Source organism: Barbus barbus (assembly GCF_936440315.1).
Source record: "Barbus barbus genome assembly, chromosome: 5".
NCBI lineage: Eukaryota > Metazoa > Chordata > Actinopteri > Cypriniformes > Cyprinidae > Barbus > Barbus barbus.
Window position 1 is genome coordinate 34263096 of NC_136733.1, and position 26218 is coordinate 34289313.

General features: G+C 37.1%; 1 protein-coding gene across 1 annotated transcript in view; it reads right to left on the minus strand.

The window, feature by feature from the left end:
• Positions 1-7248: 7248 nt before the first annotated feature.
• The window catches only part of LOC306870310 (glutamate receptor ionotropic, NMDA 1-like), a 28410-nt gene continuing 9440 nt past the window's right edge, over positions 7249-26218 (minus strand). Inside the window, exons 6-19 of the mRNA XM_079417506.1 lie at positions 25428-25602; positions 24743-24887; positions 23285-23371; positions 23057-23192; positions 22843-22970; positions 22482-22646; positions 20649-20767; positions 20124-20236; positions 19841-19989; positions 19113-19270; positions 17930-18091; positions 17655-17764; positions 17139-17284; positions 7249-9328 (exon numbers count right to left, since the gene is read on the minus strand). Coding sequence (XP_079273632.1) covers positions 9263-9328; positions 17139-17284; positions 17655-17764; positions 17930-18091; positions 19113-19270; positions 19841-19989; positions 20124-20236; positions 20649-20767; positions 22482-22646; positions 22843-22970; positions 23057-23192; positions 23285-23371; positions 24743-24887; positions 25428-25602 — 1859 coding nt within the window. The 3' untranslated portion in view covers positions 7249-9262. The remainder of the gene's footprint in view (positions 9329-17138; positions 17285-17654; positions 17765-17929; positions 18092-19112; positions 19271-19840; positions 19990-20123; positions 20237-20648; positions 20768-22481; positions 22647-22842; positions 22971-23056; positions 23193-23284; positions 23372-24742; positions 24888-25427; positions 25603-26218) is intronic.

A 26218-nucleotide genomic window follows, 5' to 3' on the forward strand; every position in this document is an offset into this window, starting at 1 on the left:
ATAGGGTTTTGTTTTAGTGTATGTGTGTGTGTGTGTGTGTGTGTGTGTGTGTGTGTGTGTGTGTGTGTGTGTGTGTGTGTTTATGTGTCTTTACAAGAGTGCAGAGATTTTAACATGTTCAAACTTGAATGAATGTGCAGCTTTCAGTGCAATAGTTTGATCTGCTTCAGCTGTAATAGGTTTAAGGTTAAAACAGCAAGACTTAAAGAGCTGTCTTTCGCAAAGAGCTGTCTTCAGCTAAAACATACACAATCCAAAAGATTTACAAGTTTTGTGTTCTAGGTGAGAAATTTACACCAATAAAGGTTCCCACGAACGTTAGAAAATAACATGTAACCCCTCTGGCTGTTAAACGCCTCGGGTAAATAATTTGAAACGTAGGTCTGTCAAATGAGTAAAAGTTCAGTCATACGTTTCGAAAACTTTTCTGAAGTAAAAAATTATGTGTTTGTCACAAAGACATCCAAAGAGTTATCTACTCGTGAGAAAACCAGTCGGGACGTATTATCATCAGGCTATTTTAAAGAAATTGAAGGATAAAACTAAAGTTTAATTTAAAGACAATTGACATCATGACTTACTTTAGCGACACACAAAGTGTTTAAAACTTTTTAATCATGTTTAAAACTGCCGGTGTAATTATTTTACTGAAGTTTTAAGTGAAATGTATATTTGTTCTTTTACACTACACATACTATCTACAGTGTAGATTAAAATGAAAACATTTCTTAAATAACAACAACAAGTAAAAACAATATATATGATTTTGCTCGTATTTAAAATTTAGCATACTCAGATTTGTGTGTGTGTGTGTGTGTGTTTTCTTTATCTATCTAATTTAGGTCCAATTCCTAAAGAAAAATCTCTGTAAGTGTCTTGCTTTACTCAGAGGATCGTTTGACTGCTTCTAATCCTTGCTTTAGAACATTGTGGTTTTAGGTTTGGAAGATCTAAAAACTTATTTTTTAAAACAAAAGTTATATCATTGTTTAATCATGCTGCTTTTCATCACCTTGTAAAGATGCCCGGTGTAATTCTAAAAGTTTTTTATTTATAAAAGGTTTGTATGAGAAAGTTTAAATATTTAACTGTATGGTTGTTTATGTGGATGTTTATGTGTAGGTGTGTGTTTGTGTTGACGGATGAAAAATATATGAGTGAAAAAAGAAATAAAACTAGGTAAAATGAAGTAAATTAAAGAATGTTTTCCTACAGCATTTTATTAAAACCATCATCTTTGGGGGCCTCTATTTGTTTAAGTTTCTGGTTCTTCTTTTGTGGTATCTCGTCTCATTATAAATACACAATTCTAAACTACATCTAACTTCACCAGATATGTGTCATGAAAAGCTTCAATAGGTCACACTTCCTTTGACCGGTTTGTGAACTTTTTCCTAAACCTTCGACAGAGTTCACGCACGCAGGTGCACGTCATAAAATAGATGCCATAGAGATCCTTTGATCGCTGAACATGTTAGAAAGACCATCTGTTTTAATCAATGGACCGCGTTCTAACAATGTCTATGATGCCAGAGCCCCTCAAAAACTCATTAGATTGGAAATGAGTTGAATCCCAGAAACTTTAGATATTTTACAACGTTGATCAGATAACGCCGTTTCAGTGTCCCGTGCGACCAGACGCGCAGCACACTTTCTCATTTGGTCACTCTGCGTGAGACATACATTTACATTCGTAAGATGTTGTAGAAAAATAACGTTTACCCTCTAATTATGACTGAAAATCCAAAACTAGAAAGACCATCTGTTTTAATCAATGGACCGCGTTCTAACAATGTCTATGATGCCAGAGCCCCTCAAAAACTCATTAGATTGGAAATGAGTTGAATCCCAGAAACTTTAGATATTTTACAACGTTGATCAGATAACGCCGTTTCAGTGTCCCGTGCGACCAGACGCGCAGCACACTTTCTCATTTGGTCACTCTGCGTGAGACATACATTTACATTCGTAAGATGTTGTAGAAAAATAACGTTTACCCTCTAATTATGACTGAAAATCCAAAACATTTGCTATCATTTCAGTTTCTTCCCGCACGTGTATTTTAACCGATACAGCACACTAGAAGTTTTAAGATTGACAATATCAAAGAGTAAATAAATAAAAGGTGTTAAGTGTAAATAACTAAAATAAAATTAAATTTTATTTCCTGTGGGTTAGAGGCGAATGTTTAAAAGAAAACATGTAACCTGATTTTAAAAACGAAAAAAAGTCTGGGTTATACCACGGTAGAAGCTTGACAGAAATCGAAGGTCTATTATTAAGACGCTTAAATAAAATAAGACAAACAAATAACATTTTTCCCCTGTGGGGCGTTTGTTTACAAGAAGGTTATGTAACCTTTTAAAGTGAAAAGTTTTATGATGAATGGTGAACGGTTTCATTAATTGAGAAATGTAAAATATTTATAAATAACTTTGTTCTAATGTTAAAACATTACTTTAATTTCTTTAACATGCAAATCTTCAGCCCGGTCTGTCCTTACAGCGTTAGAGGGCGGTGATGTAGGCGTGACCTGACGGCAAGCGTAACCTCATTCTGAGTTTTGACATGGAAGGGAGCGGTTATCTCACGGAGGCTAGGTAAAATAGTCTGGTCTTTTCATTTTCTAACTTTCTGTCAGAGCAGCTAATGGTAGACCGCAAGATAGACTTCGACAAGTATCTTATGCTGGTGTTTTAACGAACGCCGTGGATAGACATTTGTTTAACTTTTCTAAGTTGGGACAAAGGCTAGGTTTTCAATTGTAATGTCAGAAGATTTTACAGCTATCTTATACTGTTGTTTAACGGTGTGATATTTTTTATTTCACTTCACGGTAAGAGAACTCGTCTCTATATTATTTAACTTTATGTCTGTTATAAAGTCAAACTTTAAAAAAAAAAAGCAAGACATAGTTTTTTGATAAATATCTTATTGTTTTAACTAACGCATCCGATTCTTTTTTGTTATAGATAAACGAAATGCTTTTTTATTTGTTTTAGTTTTTCCTAAAACTGTTTTAACAACACTAGTGTCCACTTGTAAGGAAAAAAACACACGTACCATCGTAAGATAAAAACGAATCTATATTATCTAACTTTGTATCTGTTTTAAAGTCACAACTTTTTAAAACCGCAAAATAGGTTTAAACGAACGCGCTCGCTTCTTCTATTTAACTTTGTCAAACAACTAGTTTTAAGATAGTGTATCTAATGCTTTTTTTTTGTTTTATTTTCCTTTTTTCTGTTTTAACAATGCTAGTCTCCACTTGTAGGGGAAAAACGAATCTATATTATCTAACTTTGTATCTGTTTTAAAGTCACAACTTTTTAAAACCGCAAAATAGGTTTAAATGAACGCGCTCGCTTCTTCTATTTAACTTTGTCAAACAACTAGTTTTAAGATAGTGTATCTAATGCTTTTTTGTTTTATTTTCTACGTTTTTCCTGTTTTAAGTCTACACTTGTAGGGAAATAAACAGTCTTTGTACGTTTTACACACATGTTTGATGTTTTTTTTTTTCTTGATGTGTATGTGAAAACACTTTAATAAAAACTTCCCTTTACCCCATTTAACACAAATTCATCATTTAAAGTTTAAACCACATAACATCCCCCCCACACACACACATACACACACACAGTCATAAATTCTTAAGTTCACCATAAGGTCAATAAAATGGCCGCTTAGAGAGGGTGGGGGCTAGGGGTGTACAAACAGGTGTCCAGTTATGGGAGGGGGGTGGAATTTTTATGAGGGTAATAAATCAACCATTTTGACACAAAGTGAAGTACCATCTCTCTGTTATCGCACTGAGCTCATACTGTATGGGAATGTAGCCTATTGGAAATTATGAGCAGATTTAGTGTATCATCATTGAAAATGACTGTGCTTGTGTGCCAAGATGATTTATTTAATATTTATTTAAGCAGGGCCTGCATTATGCGACGTAAACACAAATTATAACCACAGACAATATAAAACATCGAACAGAACTACTATAATTTAACACCTATTTACATTCCACTTTATATTATTTTGTCTAGTGCTACTGATGATTCATCTATACATTACTGCAATATATATTATGTCAGGTTAATAATAAAATTAACAGCACAAAAAGTAGCTATAGGCCTCTGTGCATTTTATAAACCCTGTCCCCCCACCCCCCCCCCCCCACCTTGAAACAGTCTTCATAAGCAGCTTTATTCAGCATCACAGCTTCAGGCTGGTCCAAATGAAGAAAGCCTTTGCTGATCCATATCAAACAGCACATACTCCGAACTGTGCTCTGGGTCCTGGCACATGCGGTTAACAATGAAACACTGGTAGTTCCACAGCAGAAGCAGCACCATGCCACACAGGGCCAGCATTACCAGGCTCCCCAGCAGAAGGCGCTGCTTGTCCAGGAAGCATCCTTTCTGACAGCTCTCATCAGTGAGATGCGTGTACCTCCACAGAGATCTCTTCAGCACAGATCCTGGGCGCTGATGTGGATACAGAGACACGACGAAATCTTTTGTTTGTGCTGTGCTCATTGTACGGGGAGTACTCAGAGATTCTTACAAGCTGCCTGCTGTGGGAAAAACAAGTGGTAGGGCTGCAGAGATGAGATGAATATTGCAGTTCATGTTGCACAGGTCTGGCTAGGGCTTTTGTGATTTTGTCCGTCATAAATATGCAAACACAATCTTTTCAGATATAGAATTCATGAGTGTTAGGGTATAAATTAACTCAATTTTCAGTGGTGTGAAAGTTCATTTATTTTCTTAATAGTACTGTTTTTCCAAAGTATGGTTTTATAACTCCTGGGTAAAAAGTGATGCTAACATCGTTATTAAATTACAAATGTGAAATGTATCTGGGTTTAGAACGACGACTTTTTAAAAGGGTTAGTTCACCCAAAAATGAAAATGTTGTCATTAATTACTCACCCTCATGTCGTTCCAAACCGTGAGACCTTTGTTCATCTTCAGAATATATTTTTGATGAAATCTGAGAGCTCTCTGACCCTCCATAGACAGCAAGGATACTACCACGATCAAGGCACAGAAACGTGGCAAGGACATCAGTAAAATAGTCCATATAACTTCAGGGGTTCAACCGTAAGTATACGAAACAGCGAGAATAATTTTTGTGCGCAAAGGAAATAATAACATAATTTATTCAACAATTCTTCTCCCCGAGTTACTGTCTTCTGTCATTTTGGAGAGTACCCCAGAAAGTAATCAACATAATCAGCGTTGTTTTACGTTCAGCATGCATGCGCTGTCTACTGAATGTAAACAAGGCTGATGTTGATTACATTCTGGGGTAGACTACTGTCCAACATGGCGGAAGAAGGTAACTCAGGGAGAAGAATTGTTGAATAAATTATGTTATTATTGTTTTCTATACGCACAAAAAGTATTCTCGCTACTTCGTATACTTACGGTTGAACCCCTGATGTCACATGGACTATTTTACTGATATCCTTGCTACGTTTCTGTGCCTTGATCGTGGTAGTATCCTTGCTGATCAGAGAGCTCTCAGATTTCATCAAAAATATCATAATTTGTGTACTGAAGATGAAGTCTTAGGAGTTTGGAACGACACGAGGGTGAGTAATTAATGACAGAATTTTAATTTTTGGGTGAACTAACCCTTTAAATTAATCAGTTCGTCCAGACTCCCTGTACTATTACTATAATTATGAATTCATTATATAAATTCGGGTGTTTTTGTAGCAGTTATTCAGTATGAATTTACCTGCTCAAATTAACTTCTATCATTCTAAAAAGGAATGTCTTTATGGCTTTGAATAAATTATAGGCCTACATTTTATCATTGTATTTTTTTATTTATAAAACATTCCCCTTGGTATCTTTAATGTAGTTAGCTACTTTTTGTTTGTAGCTTGTAGTGTAGCTAACTACTGTTTCGAAACTGTAGCTTCATTGTAACTGCTTCAAATTATGATTCATTTGTAGCTTGACAGTCTTTACTTTCAACATTCCCAAACATTGAAATTCATATAAATATCTTATATGGACTGGGTGCTAAATCCAATCCTTATAAACAAACATATTTTGATCAAGTTTTTAACCTGACCTTAAATGGACTCTAAATAGAAGAGTTATATATAAAAAAAAAAAAAAACTAGACATATATTATGGCTTTTTCAACTGAGCGGTGCATCAAAAACAACCTAGTTTACTGAAACGCAACATAGATACCAGTGAGAGGTAAATACGCTGGTTCGCCTACCATGGCAGCGATAAAACAGCTAAAATGCAATATGAACAGCAATAAAAGCCTACCTTTCCAGTTGATGTAGAAGCTGTAGGACTGCTAGCTTGCGAAGACAAACAAGCATCAGGTTGCAAGATGCCCCAGGGTTTGTCCATTCACTGACCTGTACTCCTGTTTGGATTACTTCTGCTCAAAATGTTAAAACAAACAGATTCAGAACAGCCCCTCCTCTCCTGTCTTGGCACAACACCTTCTCCACACCAGATTGTGACCATGTCTGTTTAATGTGAGAGGCGGATTGTGCAATGATAATTAATTTTCTGTGGTTTAAATAATTATACTTTCCATGCATCAGACTGTGGCTGTAGATATGAATGAATATTCCCCACTGTAGATTATTTGTATCTGCTGTAAGAAAACTCACAACTGCTTCCACATATTTCAGAAAGCCCTGAAAGATTAAAATAGATTTAGTCAGTAGTTTTTTGCCTTGATCGTGACAGTGAAACAAATGTTCTCTCACGCTGTGCAATATCCCCATGAGAGCAGAGTGGTGCCAAGACACTGATGATAAACATTATTGTGGCATATTTCATATTTTTTTGAATATTGAATGTGACTTTCTGAATGATGAATTTTGTTCATGGTGGTAAACCCATTAAATATTATATAGAAAATATTCACATCAAAAATAGTAATGTAAATACAATATGTGCTTGGTATTTAACCAAATATTCAGTGTTGCACTCACAAAGAAAAAAAAAAGTATAGGGCATTCAGTGTGAAATTTCACAGTTAATTATACAGAAGAGGGCCGGCTGACCTTTGCTCTTAATCTTGTAGTGAATCCTCATATCTGATTTTCTATGTTTCTCAAACACTCGCCTACCTCTTCTAGTGCTCTTATATGAAATAATTATGAAGATATTGACTTTCTGAAACTTTAATATTTCTAACAAAAGTAGGGTAGAGGGAGAACAGTGAGCATAAAGTTATTCAATCCAGGTTTCATTTTTTCATTTGATATATATTTTATTGGCACACTGGAGTATAGCAGTTATACATTTTTAACATATTTTTTTTCACAAACAGTATTGGAATAGTCATCAAAAGCACATTTGGTGGTCGAGAAATATGGTGAAAGCAGATTTAAATGGCCTTGCAATATTTTAAAGCTTTAAAAATAATGCATGTTTGCATACAACAGTGAATGGGTTCCTCTTGAGCCTCACAAGTACTTCAGGCTGCACACTTTAATTTATTCCCTGCCACAATCGTGGGTTTCAACCACACAGATTCCAATTATACGATCAAATATTGGCTTCATGGACACAGCAGTGCATATGGAAGCATATATTTTTCAATGTAGGATTGATTATGAATCTATAGAGAATTTGTGTATCTGCTAAACGTGTTACACGCTTCAACAAATTTCACAAAGCAGTTCACAGTCATGTTCACAGTAAAACTGGACTTCAGACACTTGCTGAACCCAACCCAACATAATATTTTCAAGCAAAGACCACCAAATCCTGAACCACGGCTGTTTTTTTCCTATAAAAACATATTTTTCTCATATTAATGTGTTCATCTTATAAAACAGTTTCATAACTTACTGTTACAGTACGCATAGTTCACATTCTAAACTTCTCACAATAGTTAGCAAAGCCCTCAGATTGATTGTTTGAGACAAATGATCCATACAGTGATCTAATATGCCTATTATTGGTCAGTATATTTTTAAAAGATCACAGAAAAAGACGACTGACTCATATTATAAATTACCACTTTTGCCGGTAACCATTTAACTAGTCCACAGAGCAAAAGCTTGACAACAAACGCTAGAATAGCATCTAATGTTATTATTTCACACAGACAAAATATCACAGCTCATATTTTGTAATGACATGATGATATATATATAAATATATATATAAAATGTGAGGAAAGGTCCCCAGTGTGGTAGCTAAAAGATGCTAGCTACCAGCTCACACAATAATGCAGAAATTATTACAGGGAATTTCAAGCAAGGTTCAACATTAAGCTCAAAAGATCCTGTAATAATATCTGCTTCATTACATCTACGCCACCCTTTATCATATGCAGGTTCCTTTTGTTCATTTGAAGTTTTGTCTTTAAAATTTTATGATAAACACAGTCGGATCTGCTACATTTAGCCCCTGGCTGGATAGACCCGGTATAATATGCTGATATTCAGATAATTCTCATCCAAAAAAAAAATAATATTTTTTTTTGTACAAAAGATTAAAAACATAAAGTAGTGAAAAAAGATCCACAGTATGTGTCCAAAGCAACCTAGACAACTTCAGGAGAGCGTTCTGAAAACAGCAGTGAAGGGAGAGAATCGCATATTAAGAAACAAGTGTACAGCAAAGTGCAACGATGATCAAAATGCACCAAACTTTCACCTACAGAAGTATTTATAGCAACACAATTTCTACCCTAACCTACTTTTTCAAATCTAAATATACAAAGAAGTCAAAGATGAGTTCTGTGTTTGCTCTTTTCAAATGGGAAAACATCAAAACACTACCAAAGTGTTGAGATAAGCTACATATATCTTAGGTGGAGGTAGAAAGACGTATTATACATATGTACTGTATGAAACATAATTATGCCTGAATCATAAAAGTAAAAAACTATTCGGTATTATTTTGTTTTTTTAAGACTGAATGATGACCTAATGTGGAGAAACAGAAATCTGAATATATATTTACATATTTCACAAAAATCTCTTTAGATATGTGCAAAAAATTTTAAAAAGTGAAGCACTTTGTGTGTGTGTGTGAGTGAGTGTGTGAATGTGTTGGTCTGGTGTGAACTGTGTGGCAGTGTGAATTTGCTCCAGTGTGTCCATAAAAGTTTCATATCCAGTGTGCATATGCTGAGACGGGGTGGATTTTGCTCAAATGACGGTGCTGAAGGTGTTGTCTCAAGCGGTCTGTTTCAGAGCCCACTGCTTTTCCAGTCTCTCTTTCTTTTCTTTTCCATTCTCTTGCTCTCTCCACTTTCACACCACTGTGCTCACAGAGGGGTCTGACAGGTTGAGCTGACCGGTAATGTCCGTAGGATATGGCTATAGATGAGGAGGAAACAGAAAAAGGAAAGTAAGAGCATATATTTTTGCATAATCCTAAATATGCACTGTACCTCCCGTGACCGGTATTTAGTTCACGTTGTTATGACAGAGGCGATCTCTCCACCCACTGCAAGCCGTTTATCTGTCATCTAGAATAATTTGTCTGCGATTTCAAAACAGACAGGCCTCCTTGGGCTGCGTTGTATGATAAATAGAGTGAACAAGGTCACAGATTCATTACTGCACAATTGCTTCCTTAAAGGATCATTGCTCACGCTTACAGTGCTAAATGAATATGCTTCCTTAAACAGACACCGTATATCACATGTGAAAATGTCTGCACAAGAAGCCTGAAATGGCACAAACAAGAGCGCTCTGTCTCCCAGCCCATGGCTAATAATTTACCTGACCTAGAAGTATTGTCTCCATAGTAACTGTCCTAATGAAATATGACAGCCGGACCTGATATGCAGCACAGGTGCAGTTCATTCCAGTTCGACACAGGTTTCACCATCAATAGCTCTCAATTTCTCTGATTCTATAGTATTGTTATAATGAAAGGTTTATTTACTGTGATAATCTCCACTTAGGAAAATATTACACTCATCCATATCGTCATTCCAACCCTGGATATTTTTATTTGTTCTGTGGAACACGAAAGAAGATATTTTAAAGAATGTCCCAGTGGGGTTTTTCCCCCCACACAATGAAATTCAGTTGAGTGTCGATTTGGACCCAGCTGACTTTCAATGAATGGGCTAAAACATTGCTCAAAATATCTAAGCGTGTGTTCGGCAGATTCTAAATAAAATCATACAGGTTACGAGTAAAGGTTAATGAGTAAATAAGATTTACATTTTTGGGTGAACTGTCCCTTTTATTCACTACGTTGAAAATTGTTTACCTGCAATCACGTTTATGGTATATAGTTTTGGATATATATCAAAAGAAGTGGCTTTAGTGGGTGTTGTGATCCCCTGAGTCATAACATTGTTTATGGTGTTCCAAGTCAATTCTGAGTCATAACCACAGCGTCCCCTGCCTACAAACAGGAGAACAGCTTTAGAGCTCTATTCTACAACAACCAGAAGGATCATGCTGGTAGAGGAAGAGAGAGGCAGTGTGGCATGTGGTGTGGACACCGACATTAAAAACACCATTCAAATCCATTTATAAAAAACACTGATAGAAAAGAAAAGGATGATTAGGACTGTGATGGGTAAACATCAGTTCAAAAAGACATTTTGGCACTCTTTAGCTAGTAGACTTTGTGTCTTTAATCTGCTCCTATTCTGCCTTCATCTTTGGAAAATGTATTTTGAAATCATATCAGGTTAAAAAACACATTTTGCACCCTCACCTCTGTAAATGATTCAAACCATCCTACTGAAGGAGAAACCAACTGAATTGTGAGCTACATGGATTTGGATATTTTTTTGTAAACCATCAACCAAACGAGCTGCCAATCAGAATAATCTCTCAAGTTGAGGATGCTTGCAACAAAGCTCCAGGTCAATCATTGCCATACCCAGAAAATGCCTAGCGTGCAATTGAATTAAAATTCAGTTTAAACCAATTACAATAATGCAATGAAATAATCTGTTTGTGCTTGCACATTTGTTTGTATTGAATCTTCAGAGTAGCTGTTTGGTTTGAGAGCTACGTTTTATTAAACCTGTGGGACCGAAGAAACAGTGTGGAGGCGTTTGTGTGAACAAACTCATTTGGGAATCTAACTCTGAGAGTTCAATAGACTGTAAACGTAAACCCAAAACCCATCTGAGCAGCGTTTCCTGAAAATGAAAAGTGTTTTTATTTTATTTTATTATTCATAGAACTGCAAAGAAAACATTGGATGGTTAAAAATAAAGGGATCTTGGTAGTGCAGGCCTGCCGGGGAAACAGCCCAGGTTATTTTAGTGTCGCTCGTCTTTGGCTGTTAACGGCGATACCGTGCATTGCGGGAGGTGTGCAGAGTGACTTTGTGACAGCAACCACATAAAATGGGACAATAAAAGAAGGATGAGGTACATGGAAATAACCGTTACAGGACTGAGCAGTGAGAGGAGAGACACACGAGTACACATAAAGAAAGGGAAAAAGAAAAGAGCATAAAGTAAAGTCACATCCAGGTTAGGCACGGGAGAAAGACCAGCACAGGCGCTAAGAAGGAGAAGCTACCTCGCTCCTCCTGCAAGGTCAAACACACAAGCCCCCCAAAAATCTGCTCCTCGGTTCCCTCTCCACACTTTCCCTGGCAGCTAGATCCCTGATTGGGCTTTCTCAACAGATGTCTGGATGGAGTATAGATGGCTGATTGACAGACATGTGGCCATGACTGTAACTCCATGTGTGAGGGTGAAGAGAGTCTGAGATGAGGCGTTTGTTTTGGAGAGGAGAGATGAGATGACAGGAGAAAGGAAGAGAGTGAAAGAAACAGGGCAGGCCAAGGAGGAGGAAGAGAAAGAGAGCGAGAAGATAGAAGTACAGGCAGGGCGTCATTTTCTTAATCTTCTTACCGTGTCTTTGGACGACCTACGTCTCTTGATGTTGGAGGCCAGGTTGGTACTGATGGACCTAAAAGAGGCTTTCTTTTTGGGGTCGGGCTCTGCTCTACCACTTTTCCTATCCTAAAATAAATATACAGTATATGTAGAACAATTATTCGTGCTCTCCGGAAGAGCGCGTTTGGTTTCCAACCATCACCACCCACCTTGACTACTAAAGCTACTGAATGGTACTACCCTGCTAATTTTAGCGCTTATCACAATTAACATGGCGTCTCCTATCCACTCTCCATCTCCATCTTGGCTGTGAGTCAGAACAGTGCGTTCACGCACCCACAGCGCTCTACAAGGAAAGAGGACACTGGCATATAGACTGGGTGAGAATATGTACATAAAGTCTTACTTCGACTCTTTTACAATCCTGACACTCTAGAGAGGGGAGGAGGAGGACTGCAGTGGATCGTGTGATCAGACCACACTCATCCACAGTTCTGCAACTCCGTAAATGGAAAGCCAAAGCGTCAGCAAAGGAAAAAAGCTAAATTAACGTATAATCGGATGGAAAAAAAACAGGCTCCGTTTTGAGAGGGAGAAGATGTTCTAGTGCTTTCAGGGAAAATTAACAACTCATCAATAAACAGTCGAAACTTAACACAGTTCCTTGGCATTATATCCCAGTGAGGGTATAATGGACATATGAAGGGAGGAGGAAGGGATGCGCGGGCTCATAAGAGGAGACGAGAGAGTTGGGAAGGGGGTTGGTGAATTCAACCAGAAGACATGTAATACATGGAACCAAAAAGGGAATGCAAAATGAATGACATGACAGTTGACCTTGGCTGATACGTCACTACCTCACTGACTAGCACATTTGGACCATGTTTCTGATCCCCTACAGTGAGCGACTCAAAATGTGACCATCTGCAACTGCACTTTACTTTACAGCAAAGTATGAATCATTTTACCACAAAGAGGTTATAAGAGTGACGTATAAGAGTTTTCACTTTTTTTTCTTTAAAATGTTTTATTTTAAGGTTTGAAAAACTTTTATACCATATTTAAGAAAAGTTTAAATTTGATGACTCGAAAATGTCATGTTGTGTAGCCATCACGTACAGAACCAAAAATAGGTTAAATATCATTAGCTTTTTAGGAAAGTAACACCACATGACATTTTACAACCTGAACTTGCCTTGTCATAAAAAGGTCAAATTATCTGATATTTAACTGACTTATTGATCATGAAATGCAGTTCCTGTTTTTTTCCGCATGTTGGTTGGATCACATTACTTGGATTTTGTGGACAAATATTTTTGAATAAAAATAATCAAAAGCAAAAATTCTATATTTTAGGTTTAAAAAAAAAGAAAAAGTAGACAATTATGCAAAAATTATTTAAGGGCTTCTTTAAGAATTGTTCTCCAAAAATGGACTTTAATCCAAAGCCAACCGAAATGCTTCTGTAAAGTAAAGTGCATTAAACTGTTATTTTTGTAAAACATTTTTTAATTTGTGAATCATTAGCCACTGTCTGGTTCTTTCAAATAACATTGTAAACGAAACAAGACACTAAAAATGCCCACAATAAGATTTTCACCTGTTTTCACATAATACATTCTGTAGAAAGGTTGACCGTACGAGCTCCTTTAACCGTCAGTGCTTTCATCCATTGCATTTCAAAGCTCTGTGACATCACATGGGCTCCTGATCTGCTCCTGGCTCGCTCTGGTTTGAAATGCAAATGCATCTAGGCCAGATCTGCCTATTCATGCATTCGGGAAGCAGTTGTGTGTATGGCTTTTGCATACGTTGCACGTGCACCTGTAATAAGCGTGCCGGGTTTTGTGAGGAATAATTGATTTGAGCTTTCAGGGAGAAATTATTCATCGGCGCACTCGGTTGCCATTAGCGGTAGTTACACATCCATGTTTGCCCGCTCTGATGGGGACTCATTTGCAATTAAATTATATAAGCATTATTTTTTATTTTACTCGATAAAACAGTGGGAGGAAAATCCATCAAAAAGACCTCGTCTGTGTTTTTTTTGTTCATCTCAAATTATGAGCCTTCAACAATGCTGGACCTCTGACTTGAAGTGGGCGGCACATGTGGGCATATTATCCATGCAACATTTTCTTGTGACTCAAGTAGGCAGTAAAGACCGAAGGTTAAAACACTTAACTCTCTATAACATGAATCTCTTATGTGTGAAGTCAATCAGGTAGCTGTCGGCTTTGATACCGCACTGACACTTGTTCCATTAGTTAGATTTAGTCGGGTTTACCTTGTGGTGAAATATGTGCCTGCTAATAATGGGTCTAAAGTAACAAGACCACGCTCAATGACTTGCATCCCATTAGGAAAAGTAATCTCGCTTCAACAATGCACTAACTTTCACAGCAGTTCAGAGCTGTAGTCATGTTTTGTGCGAGCCAGCCAGGTTTCAATTCTCAAATGGGCTGACCTTGTTACTTTCCGCCAACATCCGGGCATCGTGTTGGCCTGTGAGCCATTATGTATGGATACAGCTGGAGGCCAGCAGCGGACAGACACTGATCTGTATAGGCCGTGAGGACGCTTTGATCCCTGCTAGAGCCCAGCAGGGCCATTCAGCCGGCCTGCTCAGCATGCTTCTTCCTGACTCCACAGCAGCATCACAGGCTCCTTTAATGTGTGTGTGTGTGTATTTGTCAAGCTGCTCAATAAAAGCAATGCCACTGGCAGTAGTGAGGCTGCAGGAGCTGCTTTATCATGCTGCACAGTTCGATTGGATGGTAAGAGCTGTGTCTTTGCATGGATCTACAGCAAAACACTCATTATTGTTATGAAGGAATTATTTTGGACACTTGTCTGCTGTTGCATGGCCAAATGTCCAAATTAATGTATAGGCCTGTTATCTTTTTTACAACTGTGAGGTTATGTTAATTTAGCAGATATTCACAATTACACTGTACTGTATTATCAACAGAACAGAACTGTGAATTATACTTTGCTTTCTTAGAGTAATAGGGTCAGTTTTACTAACAGTTTGCGCCAGCGCAATCCGACGCACATTGACGAATTAGCGCTGAAAAGGCGTGGACACAGTTATTTTTGCACCTGACCTTATTGAATATGTATTTGTAGAAGTTTCCCTTTCAGACGCAATTCATTATATGAACATATCGTTTGCCAAGCCATGTTATTTTTAAATTGCTTCAGGAAATAAAAGACGACTTGGAACCCTCAACTAGGAGTCACGCACTACCAGGTCTATCCAAACTTCTAGCAAACCTTCATTTTTTGGCCTCCGGTTCTCTTCAATGTACTGTGGCTTCTTTATTCTTTATTTGCGACAATGCTAATTTGTGCTGCGCTTGGTAGCCTATATTGCGTTGGTCGATATGTAAATGACATGTTGCATCTGTATTCTTTAATTTGCATATTGTTAGTAAATCGCCCGCAGAAATTTCCCCTCCCATCGGCACCGTTTTGGAATTAAGCTCTCGTGCTAATTTGCGCTGTTTAGTAAAACTGTCCCATAGTGCTTTATTAGTATGATATTAAGCAGGAATTTTAAGTTTTTTATGCTAAAGGCAACATGTTGTTTCCTAAAATAAATTATTGGCATTTATTTTCTCCTTGTACTACAGCCAAAGCAAATTACAAAAATATTATCTGGAAAATATTTACTTTGTGTTAATTTCACTTGACATTGTTAATCTTCTACTTTTGGCAATTACAAAACACATTTTAGAACAGGTTTCTCTTCACATTTATAAATCTAAAAGTATTCTAATAGTAAAAAGAAAAAAACAACCAGTCAACATAATACAAAAATATTGTCCAGATCCAATCACACCTTTGGCTTTAATAAAATGGCAATATAAAAGTAAATTACTTTATTTTACAAACAACATGTATTCTTAAAAATATCACACTTAATATTTCTTACTATTTAATATTATACATATTACTGTTAAAAATTGGGGGGCAGTAAGATTTTTAAAAAACATTAATACTTTTATTCAGCAAAGATGCATTCTGAAAGAGTCCTGAAAGAACATGTATGACAGTTTCCACAAAAAATGAAGAGTTCATTTGCAAAAATCAAAAGTCAAAAATCATGTTTTTTCATTGTGCGTTCCAATTAATCTCAATCAAACTGCAGTCGAGTTCTTTTGATTAGGTAAAACATAACTAACAAATACAGCTAACTAACACAATAAAACACAATAAAAATATGATAACATAATAAAAAAAACTAGTGCTGTCAAACAATTAATCACGATTAATTGCATCCAAAATAAACGTTTTTATTTACATAATATATATGTGTGTTCTGTGTATATTTATTATGTGTATATATATATATGTATAAAAATACACACACATACAGTATATTTCGAAAATATTTACGTCTATATTTATATTCATATAATTTATGTTATAAATAAATTATTTAATATATAAAAATAGCATATTTTTCTGAAATATATACATGCATGTGTATTTATATATACACATAATAAATATACACAGTACACAAACATATAAACAAAATACGTACATACGTACATACGTAAACAAAAACATGAAAAAAACAATGTTAAATTTTGACATTTAAAATACGGAGTTATCTGTTTTTGCAAATAAACTCTTCATATATTATCAGCACTTAGTATTTAATGTATCTATTTGTTTGATGGCTTGATTGATTGGTAGATTGACTGACTGAATGATTTCCAAGGGATCATATGACACTGAAGACTGGAGTAATGGCTGCTGAAAATTCAGCTTTGCCATCACATGAATAAATTGCATTTTAAAATAGAAAATATTTATTTTAAATTGTAATATTTCTTATTATTGTTGATTATGGTTTATTGTTTTAATTGTAATATAATATTATTGTTTAACTATATAAAAAATATTAAATCTCTTTTCATAGTTAGATTCACAGTTGACTTTATAGGCATCATCATATTTGGGGGTCCTTGGCATCAGAAAGTTAAAAAATATATATATCTAAAAGAAAGCTCATTGTAATCTTTTTACCCCTTATCCCTTGTACAATATAGATTCATTAAAAGTGTTCAGCATGCATTAATATATTAGCAAACGCCTTTGTTCACTGCACCTTTTTTAGTTTGCTCTTTTGGTGATGTGTTCATTTGTGCCTCATCATGACCTTTAAGCCGCATCATGACAGACATGCGACCAGAAGAAATCTATGAGACTTCTTTGTTCTGTGGCAGAAACCACTGGGCTGTTTTTTGGTTTTCCAGTAAGAGTTTGGAGGGGATGGGAGACAGCTGTACCTGTAAGTTCTTCCTCCAGACATTAACTGCTGCAAAAGCCAGCTGCATTTGCTTCCTGCGCGCATCCTTGTGTCGTTTGTACGCAATCTCAATGAAGATGAGGAAGATCCCGGCGACGATGCCACCAGCCACCAACATAAACACGCCTGTGTGATGAAAAAAATACATTTCATCATTTCCAGACAGTCTTCAATGTGACAAAGAGGACAACAGACAGAGACTATTAATAAGGCCTATTCACTTTGACAGAGATTCATTTTAATTTTTTGGCAACATGAGCTTCATTGACAATTTATGATATGGCAATTAGGGATAGTTGGTTTTAATTTAATGCAAATGAGACATGATGCGGCGACTATTGATCTGCTGCCTTATACAGCTGGATGCTGCAGTCAAGTAGAAACCCCATCTAGCAACCAGCAGCACAGAGACTCAACTACCTTGAGGGATTTGATCAGTGTCAGTGTCAACAGCCCTTCAGAAAGCAAAAGGGATCATGTGAGAGGTGGAACATACCTGCCATATTCTCGAAAGTGAGCGTGGCTGGTGCATTGCTTCTGGAGTCACATTCCTGATAACGGACCCAGGTTTTATCCAAGTCCTCCATGAAGCCGTTCTCATGGGAACTATATTAGTTCAGAGACCCAACACATCAGTCAAACAATCCGTTATTCCAGAAATAGAAACAGATGACAGATTGTGGTATGCCTAGGGATTAATTGAAAGGAACAGAAAAAATAGAAAAAAAAAATAGCTGCACACTGTGGATGATTAGTCTTGGTTGAGATTACCTGAGGATGGCCAGTGAGACATTTTGCTTCCACGGGCTATCTTTACGCATCCCGATACCGAATCCAGAGCGGAAGAACAGCTCGCCTGTGGTGACCAGGTCACATTTCTGCGAGGCCTCAAACTCCAACACTGCTGAATCCCATATAAACGCGTGGAGTTTGCTATGGGTAGAAAAAAAGTATACATAAACTTTTCTTCTTTTTCTTTCCTTATTTGCAATACCATACATAGATTTTTAAATATGTCTTTAATGCTTATCAAGGCTAATATTTTTTTGATGAAAGTTCAAAAGGATTTTTCTTTGTAACAATGCAAAGTACTTTACTGCTACTTATGATCAATCAATTAAACAGATTAAATTAGTATTTTGTCCTCCTTTTGCTTTAATGACAACAGCAAACAAGCTGCATTAACTCCACAAGTTTGTGTGAAACCTGATGATTCATTTGATGCAGCATGATTTGAGAATGATCCAAAGAACATCTTGTGCTTCAAGGGGAAGCAAGAAGATCTGTCTGTACAAAGAGTCACACGATAAATGACACAAATTAACTTATTTCATTAGTGACCTAGAAATAATTCAGAATCTGAAGTATTTATTCTTCATTTCATGTCACAATGTTTTTTGTTAAACATTTTTCAAAGTACCAAACTTTGTTTATTTGCAAGTTTAAATGAGATAAAATTAAATCCCAGTTTGTCATTGTCTCAGACATCTGGATTTTAAAAAAATATATAAAACACCGTCACCTCTACTACTTTTTATACAAATGCCTGAAAACCGGTATCTTCTAAATGGAGATAAGTGGAACTAATTCCTGGAGATTATAGAACTCCAGATTTGAAAAATCAGTAGGGAGAATGTATTAAACACACTGGCAGTCTGCCATCTGTTCCCGTCTTAGCCTTGTTGTGAAGGTCCTTCTTTAAAATACAACTCCCTACCCTGCTTTGTATTCAGCATCAATACTGTACTGAATCACTCTAACAGGGGTTTAGCCTCTCTCTGCTCTCTGTACACTCTCTCTTTAGCTTTCTGCTGCCCAATTCCTGGCATCCATATCTATGCCCAGCCCCTGTTTGAATTTTGTGCTTTTAATGATTCAACAACAGCTTCCAATAAACCTGTCCTGACATAACAAAAATAGTATTATTAGTGGAAACTCTTGATTGTTGACTGACTTGTCTCGCACGGCCTGGATGGCTTCAGCAGCGCTCTCGTAGTTGTGCTTTTCCATGTGGCGGTACATGGTGCTTAGCTCAACTTGGCGCCGGAAGTAAATGTCCACAGAGCTCTGCTTCACTGTGGCGTAGATGAATTTGTCTGATGGGTTTCGCAGCTGGAATATAAGGTAACAGTGGAACGGTTTGGATGAACTGTGATAAATGGGTGCTACGCAAGATAAATGCATTCAAAATATGATAAATAATTAAAGTAAACTGGTGTATGGTGTCGGCAATTTGACTTTGTCTCTGCAATTACATGAAATATTTCTGAGGAAAATGTCTGTGAGAATAGAGGTAAACCAAGGTAAGCGTGACCTAAAAATGTGTTCACTAAAGTCTCTGTTTCTGTGCACCTACAACTGTAATAAGAACACAATTGTACATTTTTCAATATCTCATTAAATATTTTTTTTCTCCAAATCTCTCTTTTTTATTTTTTTATGTTTATATCGAGTCCTTTGTAAATGTTCAGCCCACATGACAGAATTGACATGATTGTTATGATGAAACAAGGGAAATAAAAATAACCTTTGTGAACGAATGACCCGTAATTATGTCTCCTCGCCGTGCTTAATTATATGTGGTGTTTTTATAGCATGTGAAATCTCGGTGCATGGTAATTTAGAGTCTTATTTGATATTCTGTTGTATAACATGCAAAGCTACTTCATATTTAGTGCTCACCCTAGGGTCGTTGATGCCGGTAATGCGCTCCTCAGGCCGATCCAGCACTAGGAAGGCTGCCAAATTGGCAGTGTAAGATGCAACTATAATCATAGCAAAACCAGCCCACACCATACCTAAAATCCTTGCTGAAAAGCTCCGAGGGGCACCTGTGAATGTAAGCGGAGAGGTGAGAGCGATAAAGAAATTATGCTTACTGCAAAATCAATCAAACACAGAGTCAGCAATATTTCCACCTCGCAGCACAAACAGACCGAATAATAATCTTATTGCTGATGCCTACCTTCTCCAATGCCGGAGTTTAGAAGTACACCCCAGGAGAACCACATAGCAGAGGATAAAGTGAGGGCATCTTCTTCTTCCTCTTCACTATTTACTTTAAACCTTCCAAACGGGCTGCACAGCAAAGTGCATATCAGTCAGAGACAGATGCTTTTAAACTGTATCCAAAAAATGTTAACTTTCAGTCAAACTTTTGAGATCTTGTGCAATCTTTCTTAATACCAAGCTACATTCTCACATCTGTGTCCAAGGGTGAGTTTTATAGGGCTAGTTCACTCAAAAATGAAAATCCTGTCACCTTTATGATTTTCTTTCTTCTTCAGAACACAGAAGATATTTTGAAGAATGTTGCCTCTTTATTGTATATCTTTATTGTATAGACAAAATATCTTCATTGGTGTTCCAAAGAAAAAAACATCATACAGCTTTAGAATGACATGAGGGTGAGCAAATGATGACAGAATTTACATTTCTGGATAAACTACCCCATTAAGGTGTTATGCATGTAACAAATATTGTCCTTTACCTGAAACGGTCTAATAGGTAGAGCATCACCGCCACAACATGGACCGATAGACCCACCAGTAACCACAGAGTGCTCTGAAAAGGCTGCATGAACGAGTCCAGCGTACTGCGTGGTATTTCCTGCAAAACAACACAGCTTTATCCAACCCAACAAACACCACCCACATTGCCACATGCATAGCTATATGGAGCATCAAATGGAGTCTACATCTAAACTGGTCAGAGGTGTATTAATAGATGTCACTGTACTCCAGAGTTAATTAATTTATCACAGTGTTTTCTCAGTACAGAGATAAGTCCACTTCAGGGAATTTAATTAAATCAAGAAACTGTAATACTATTTCTGTCCCAGAAAATCATGTTCTCAGAGGATTTTTCCAAAAATTAATTACATTTCAGATACTTTATTTGAATCTTGAAGTTAAAAACTGAAATGAAACTGATACCAGATCTTCCTTTTTTTTCTCTCATTGGCCTCATTTTCTCATGGAGAGTTCATCCAAAAAAGAAAACTGTCTCATAATTCATTCAAACTTCATATTATTGCAAACCTATATGACTCTTTCTTATATGGAACAGAAAACAAGATATTCTGAAGAACTCGTACATTGAAAGTCAGTGGGGTCCAGAACAACACTGGATACTAGGGGTGGCACGGTACACAGATGTCACGGGTACGTACCTCGGTTCGGGGGTCACGGTTCGATACAATTTCGGTACAACAGGGAAAAAAAAGACATGTACTTTGCTCAGTTTCTTTTATTTTGATGTGAAAATGCTAAATATTATTACATGTTATATATATAAAATCTGTTTTGTTTTCATTGTGAGTGTACACAAATAAAAGCAGACCTTTAACTACAAGCAACAGCACAAATAAAAATACAATAGAGTAAAGATACAAATAAAATAATCAGTGATTTTCAGGGGGGTTTTTAGGTACAGAAATTGAAGTACGATTAAAGTAATCAAAGGTAAAACAGCATTGCATATTTGACTGTATAAATTAAAGATTACTCTTTATTAAAGTTACAAAAGCGATTCAATCAAGAGCAGTGAGTGATTTCTTTGTTGTTGCTGTTTATTTAATATTAACTGTCACTTTAAGAGAAAGCACTGATACTGTACGCCCAGCCGGCTATGTCTGCTATAGGATACTTACCAAGACGGGCATTTTGACAGAATTTTGTGTGAATTTATCCATTAAAACACAATACTTCAGAGAGAGCTTCATATTTGCGCGCGTTCTGAGGCGCAGGTTTGTGCGCTTCTGATGAGCGCACGCACAAATCTTCTCACTGCGCGCGCGAGCTCGCGTCCTCTGGCTCTTAAATATTTGAGCTGGCAAAGCTTACATGACTTTAGTCTAAACACCGATATCAACGTGTGCTGTTCAGGTCTCACCTGTGCGCTATCAGCACCCGGGTGATGACGGAATAAATGCTCATATTCCAGCATACGGCACTCGCATTGAACAAGAGTGAATGATTTGTCCACTTATTTATTTTTTTTTCTTTCTCATCGCTGTTGTTATAATGTACTGGGAAGCCAGAATGCGCATCCATTAACAGAAACATACATTAGCCGAACCCTATTTGTTTTACGCGTTATTTATAACAAACCAACGTTGTCAGAATTCAGTTGAACCGCGGTCCTAACGCGTGCCGAACCGTGTGTGGAGAACCGTGCGGTTCGGTTTTTTTCCGCGAACCGTGCCACCCCTACTGGATACCATTGATTTTCATTGTATGTATTAAAATATTTCAAATGTTCATTTTTGAATGAACTGTCCCTCTAAAGCCAAATGATGATCTGTAGGTCATCTGAGGCTCACCTTTTTGACAAGTATTGTGAGCCCCTGGTACTTGAATGGCTTTGAGAATTCTATATACTGGGCTCGTTCATTGTTGATTGTAAGTGGAGCCACGATCATGTCTGCCAAGCCACTCAGGAGCTCTCCCATCATGCCATTCCACTCCTTCTTGTTGCTGTTATTTACCTGGTATCATGGAGATAACATTAAGCAATTTGTCATGCCTAAATGCACTTTACTTTATGTATATTTCAGCAGATTCTTAACAGCATCTGCGAAGAAAGACTTGGAAATGTGCAGACAAGCTTAGTTGCATGACCTTGGAAAAGATATGCAAAGCTTCAGACTGGTGAAGAATCAATAAAGTTATAGTATTACTCACACGCTCCTGAGTGCCAAATTTGCCATCAGCCACTAGATGCACTTCATAGGTGAAGTTCATTGTCATTGCAAGTTTGATCAAAAGGTCAATGCAGAACCCATAGCAGCACTGAGGCACTATGGGGCGACCTATAGAGTTACAAAAGACAGTTAGATAGGGACAAAGCACAACTTAAGTTCAACAAACTGTATATAATATAATACATAATGCCAACCTGGAATGGTCTCATTGGGGCCAGTGCAGATCACTTTTTTGATCAGGACTCCATTTACAGTGTGCTCTTCCTTACATGTTCCATCTTGTTGCGTTGGTTTCACATAGACAAAAGGCTCTTGATGAATGGTGACAATCTACCAAATAACAAGAGAACTGAATGTCAATGCATGGTTTTCAATTTTTTTATTTCGAAAATGTATACATAAAAAGCCCTGCAATAAAGTACCTTTAATCTTGTTGACATCTGATACCCTTTTGGCTTTTCAGTCTCTCCTCCTGGCCAAATAATCTTCCTCTGAGTGTTCATTACAACCTGAAACAGAATATTTTCCAGTCAATAACCGTCAATTTATAATTATACTGGATATAGTTGAAGTTGAAAGAAAATACTGACAACTAATGTTTTTCACTATATATGTAGGCTCCTTTTTGCTCATTTGTAAGCATCAGCTGAAAAAATATGTGACCCAGGACCACAAAGCAAGTCATAAGCCGGGATACAACTATTTGAAAATCTGGAATCTGAGGGCGCAAAAAAATCTAAATATTGAGAAAATCACCTTTAAAGTTGTCCAAATTAAGTTCTTAGCAAGGCATATTACTAATCAAAAATTAAGTTTTGATATATTTACAACTGTAAATGTACAAAATATCTTCATGGAACATGATCTTTACTTAATGTCCTAATGATTTTTGGCATAAAAGAAATCTATAATTTTGACCCATACAATGTATTTTTGGCTATTGCTACAAATATACCCCAGCGACTTAGTGTGTTACTCCACCCCAAAATGAAAATTTTGTCATTAATCACTTACCCCCATGTTGTTTCAAACCTGTAAAAGCTTTGTTTGTCTTCGGAACACAATTTAAGATATTCTGGATGAAAAGCGGGAGGTTTGTGACACTCCCATTGACTGCCAAGTAAATAACACTGTCAATGCCCAGAAAAGTATGAAAAGCATCATCAGAATAGTCCATCTGCCATCAGTCGTTCAATCTGAATTTAATGAAGCAACGAGAACACTTTTTCTGAGCAAAGAAAAAAAAAGAAAAAAACCTTTATTCAAAAATTTGTCTCCTCTGATTCAGCGTAGTGCCATTTTGGAGAATATCCACTGGACATGGAGTCAATGGGACAGTCACAAGCCTACCCATTTTCATCCAAAATATCTTAAATTATGCTCCGAAGATGAACGAAGCTTTTACGGGTTTGGAACGACATGGGGGTAAGTGATTAATGACAATATTTTCATTTTGGGGTGGAGTAACCCTTTAAGACTGGTTTTGTGGTCCAGGGTCACATATATGTAAATGTTGTTTTTGCATTTTCAACATATTTAGGATAATTCAATCACTTTTAATAATGGTAATCTTAGTTAAACGTTCATTCATACATATACATTGACAATTTGCATAGCTAAATTAACACCTACTGTACTTCAAATTAATGATGAACTATAGTATATTTACAAATGAACATTTTCCTAAATAAAAATTGTGTAAAAAAAAAAAAAAAAAAAAAAACTGTTGTTCATTGATGGTTCATGAAACTTAATACTGTACACTTACTGTAAAGTGTTACAATAAAATTACAGTGTGCTACTGTCCAAACTGTTAAAATAGCAAATGTTTGCACGGAACAGAAGGACAGCTTATTAAAAAGACTGAGCCGATTTCATACTTGCGAGCCATTGTAGACGCCCACTTGCACCAGCCGGGTTTTCTGGTAGTTCAGAATGCTGTAGTGGGCGAACCTCCTGTCTCCGTCATCATTAAACTCCACGCGGCCTGTCAGGCCATCTGGATACTTGGATGACATCAGCACTCTAGTACACCAGAGAGTTTTTTTTAAGAAAAGGCACAAAATGCTCATTTAAACACAAAGGAAGACATTGACGATGACTGGATTTAATGAAAGTTCACCAGAAATTCAGAGATGGAGATGCAGGTATGTCTTTGAAAAAGACATGACGATAACTAGGGAAAAGTTAGGGGGTGTCATGTGGAGTGGGGTGGAGTCAGATGACACGTATAATGTGCAGGCACAGACATAGGAGAACAGAAATGACATCTGTAAGGGTCTCAAATTGGGTCTCAAATGCAAATTGGTACCACCGGATTTCACAAGGCCAATGTAAGCAACAACTTAACAGGCTTGATGTGTCCTTGCACTCGATTATTACTCTGTTTGAGGAGTCAAGGCGTGGTTTTAGAAGCCAAAAGCTAGCGGTTTCAATATTTGTGATGTGAATGCTTCCACTCTTGTCAGTGCCAGACCAGTGGTAATGTATGATAATGCATGACGGCAAATGGATGGTTGGTTGGAAAGCTAGCGAATGCTAGCCAGCGCTCATCCCTGGCCTCACCGTTTGAAGAGTGGGCCAGTCTTCCAGATGTTTGTATTGCCAACACATCCTCGAGGAGGCTCTGTGATATTCTCCTTCTCAAAGAGCTCCTGAATGGACTGGGCCACCACAGCCACGGCATCGTAGATGTGCGCAGACTCGTTCTTGCCATTGATAAGCTGAAGGCCGAGCAAGCCTGCCCAGTTGACAACATTACATGGTGTTGGCCAATGCCTCACAACACGACTCTTACTTCAAGAACACGTCAAGGCATACTCGTAATAAAGAAATGCACACATTGCCAGAGAGAGAAACAAACGTGCATTGCATATGAGCGACAAATAAGTCTCAAGACAGACAGAAGGACTGTGAAAGTCACGGGGGGGTCAGGACAGGGTCAGCACTGAGCAGAATGGCGTGAAGTTGAACACGGATGTGTATATAAAGAAGCCGGGAACAAAGAAATGCGGTTGTCGCTTACCATCGTATCCACACCTAAATGTGGAGGTAGCAAAACACCACTTATAAATAAACTCGTGACAGCCAAACCTTAAAAATGTATGCACATTCAAACCAATATGGATTACCACAACTCTCTATCGCATCATTTGTTGTCTACTGAAAGAAAGGACAAACACTCAAAAATGAAACAAATTAAACATTAGACATAAAGCACAGTACAATGAGTAAAGAATCACTGTGTTTAAAACCTTTAAACATGGAGATGTTTAAACGTTTAAACACGCAAGTAAAGCACAGACACTGATTCGTCGGTGGGGATTGCAAATTGTAATCGTATAAAAAGCTTAAAA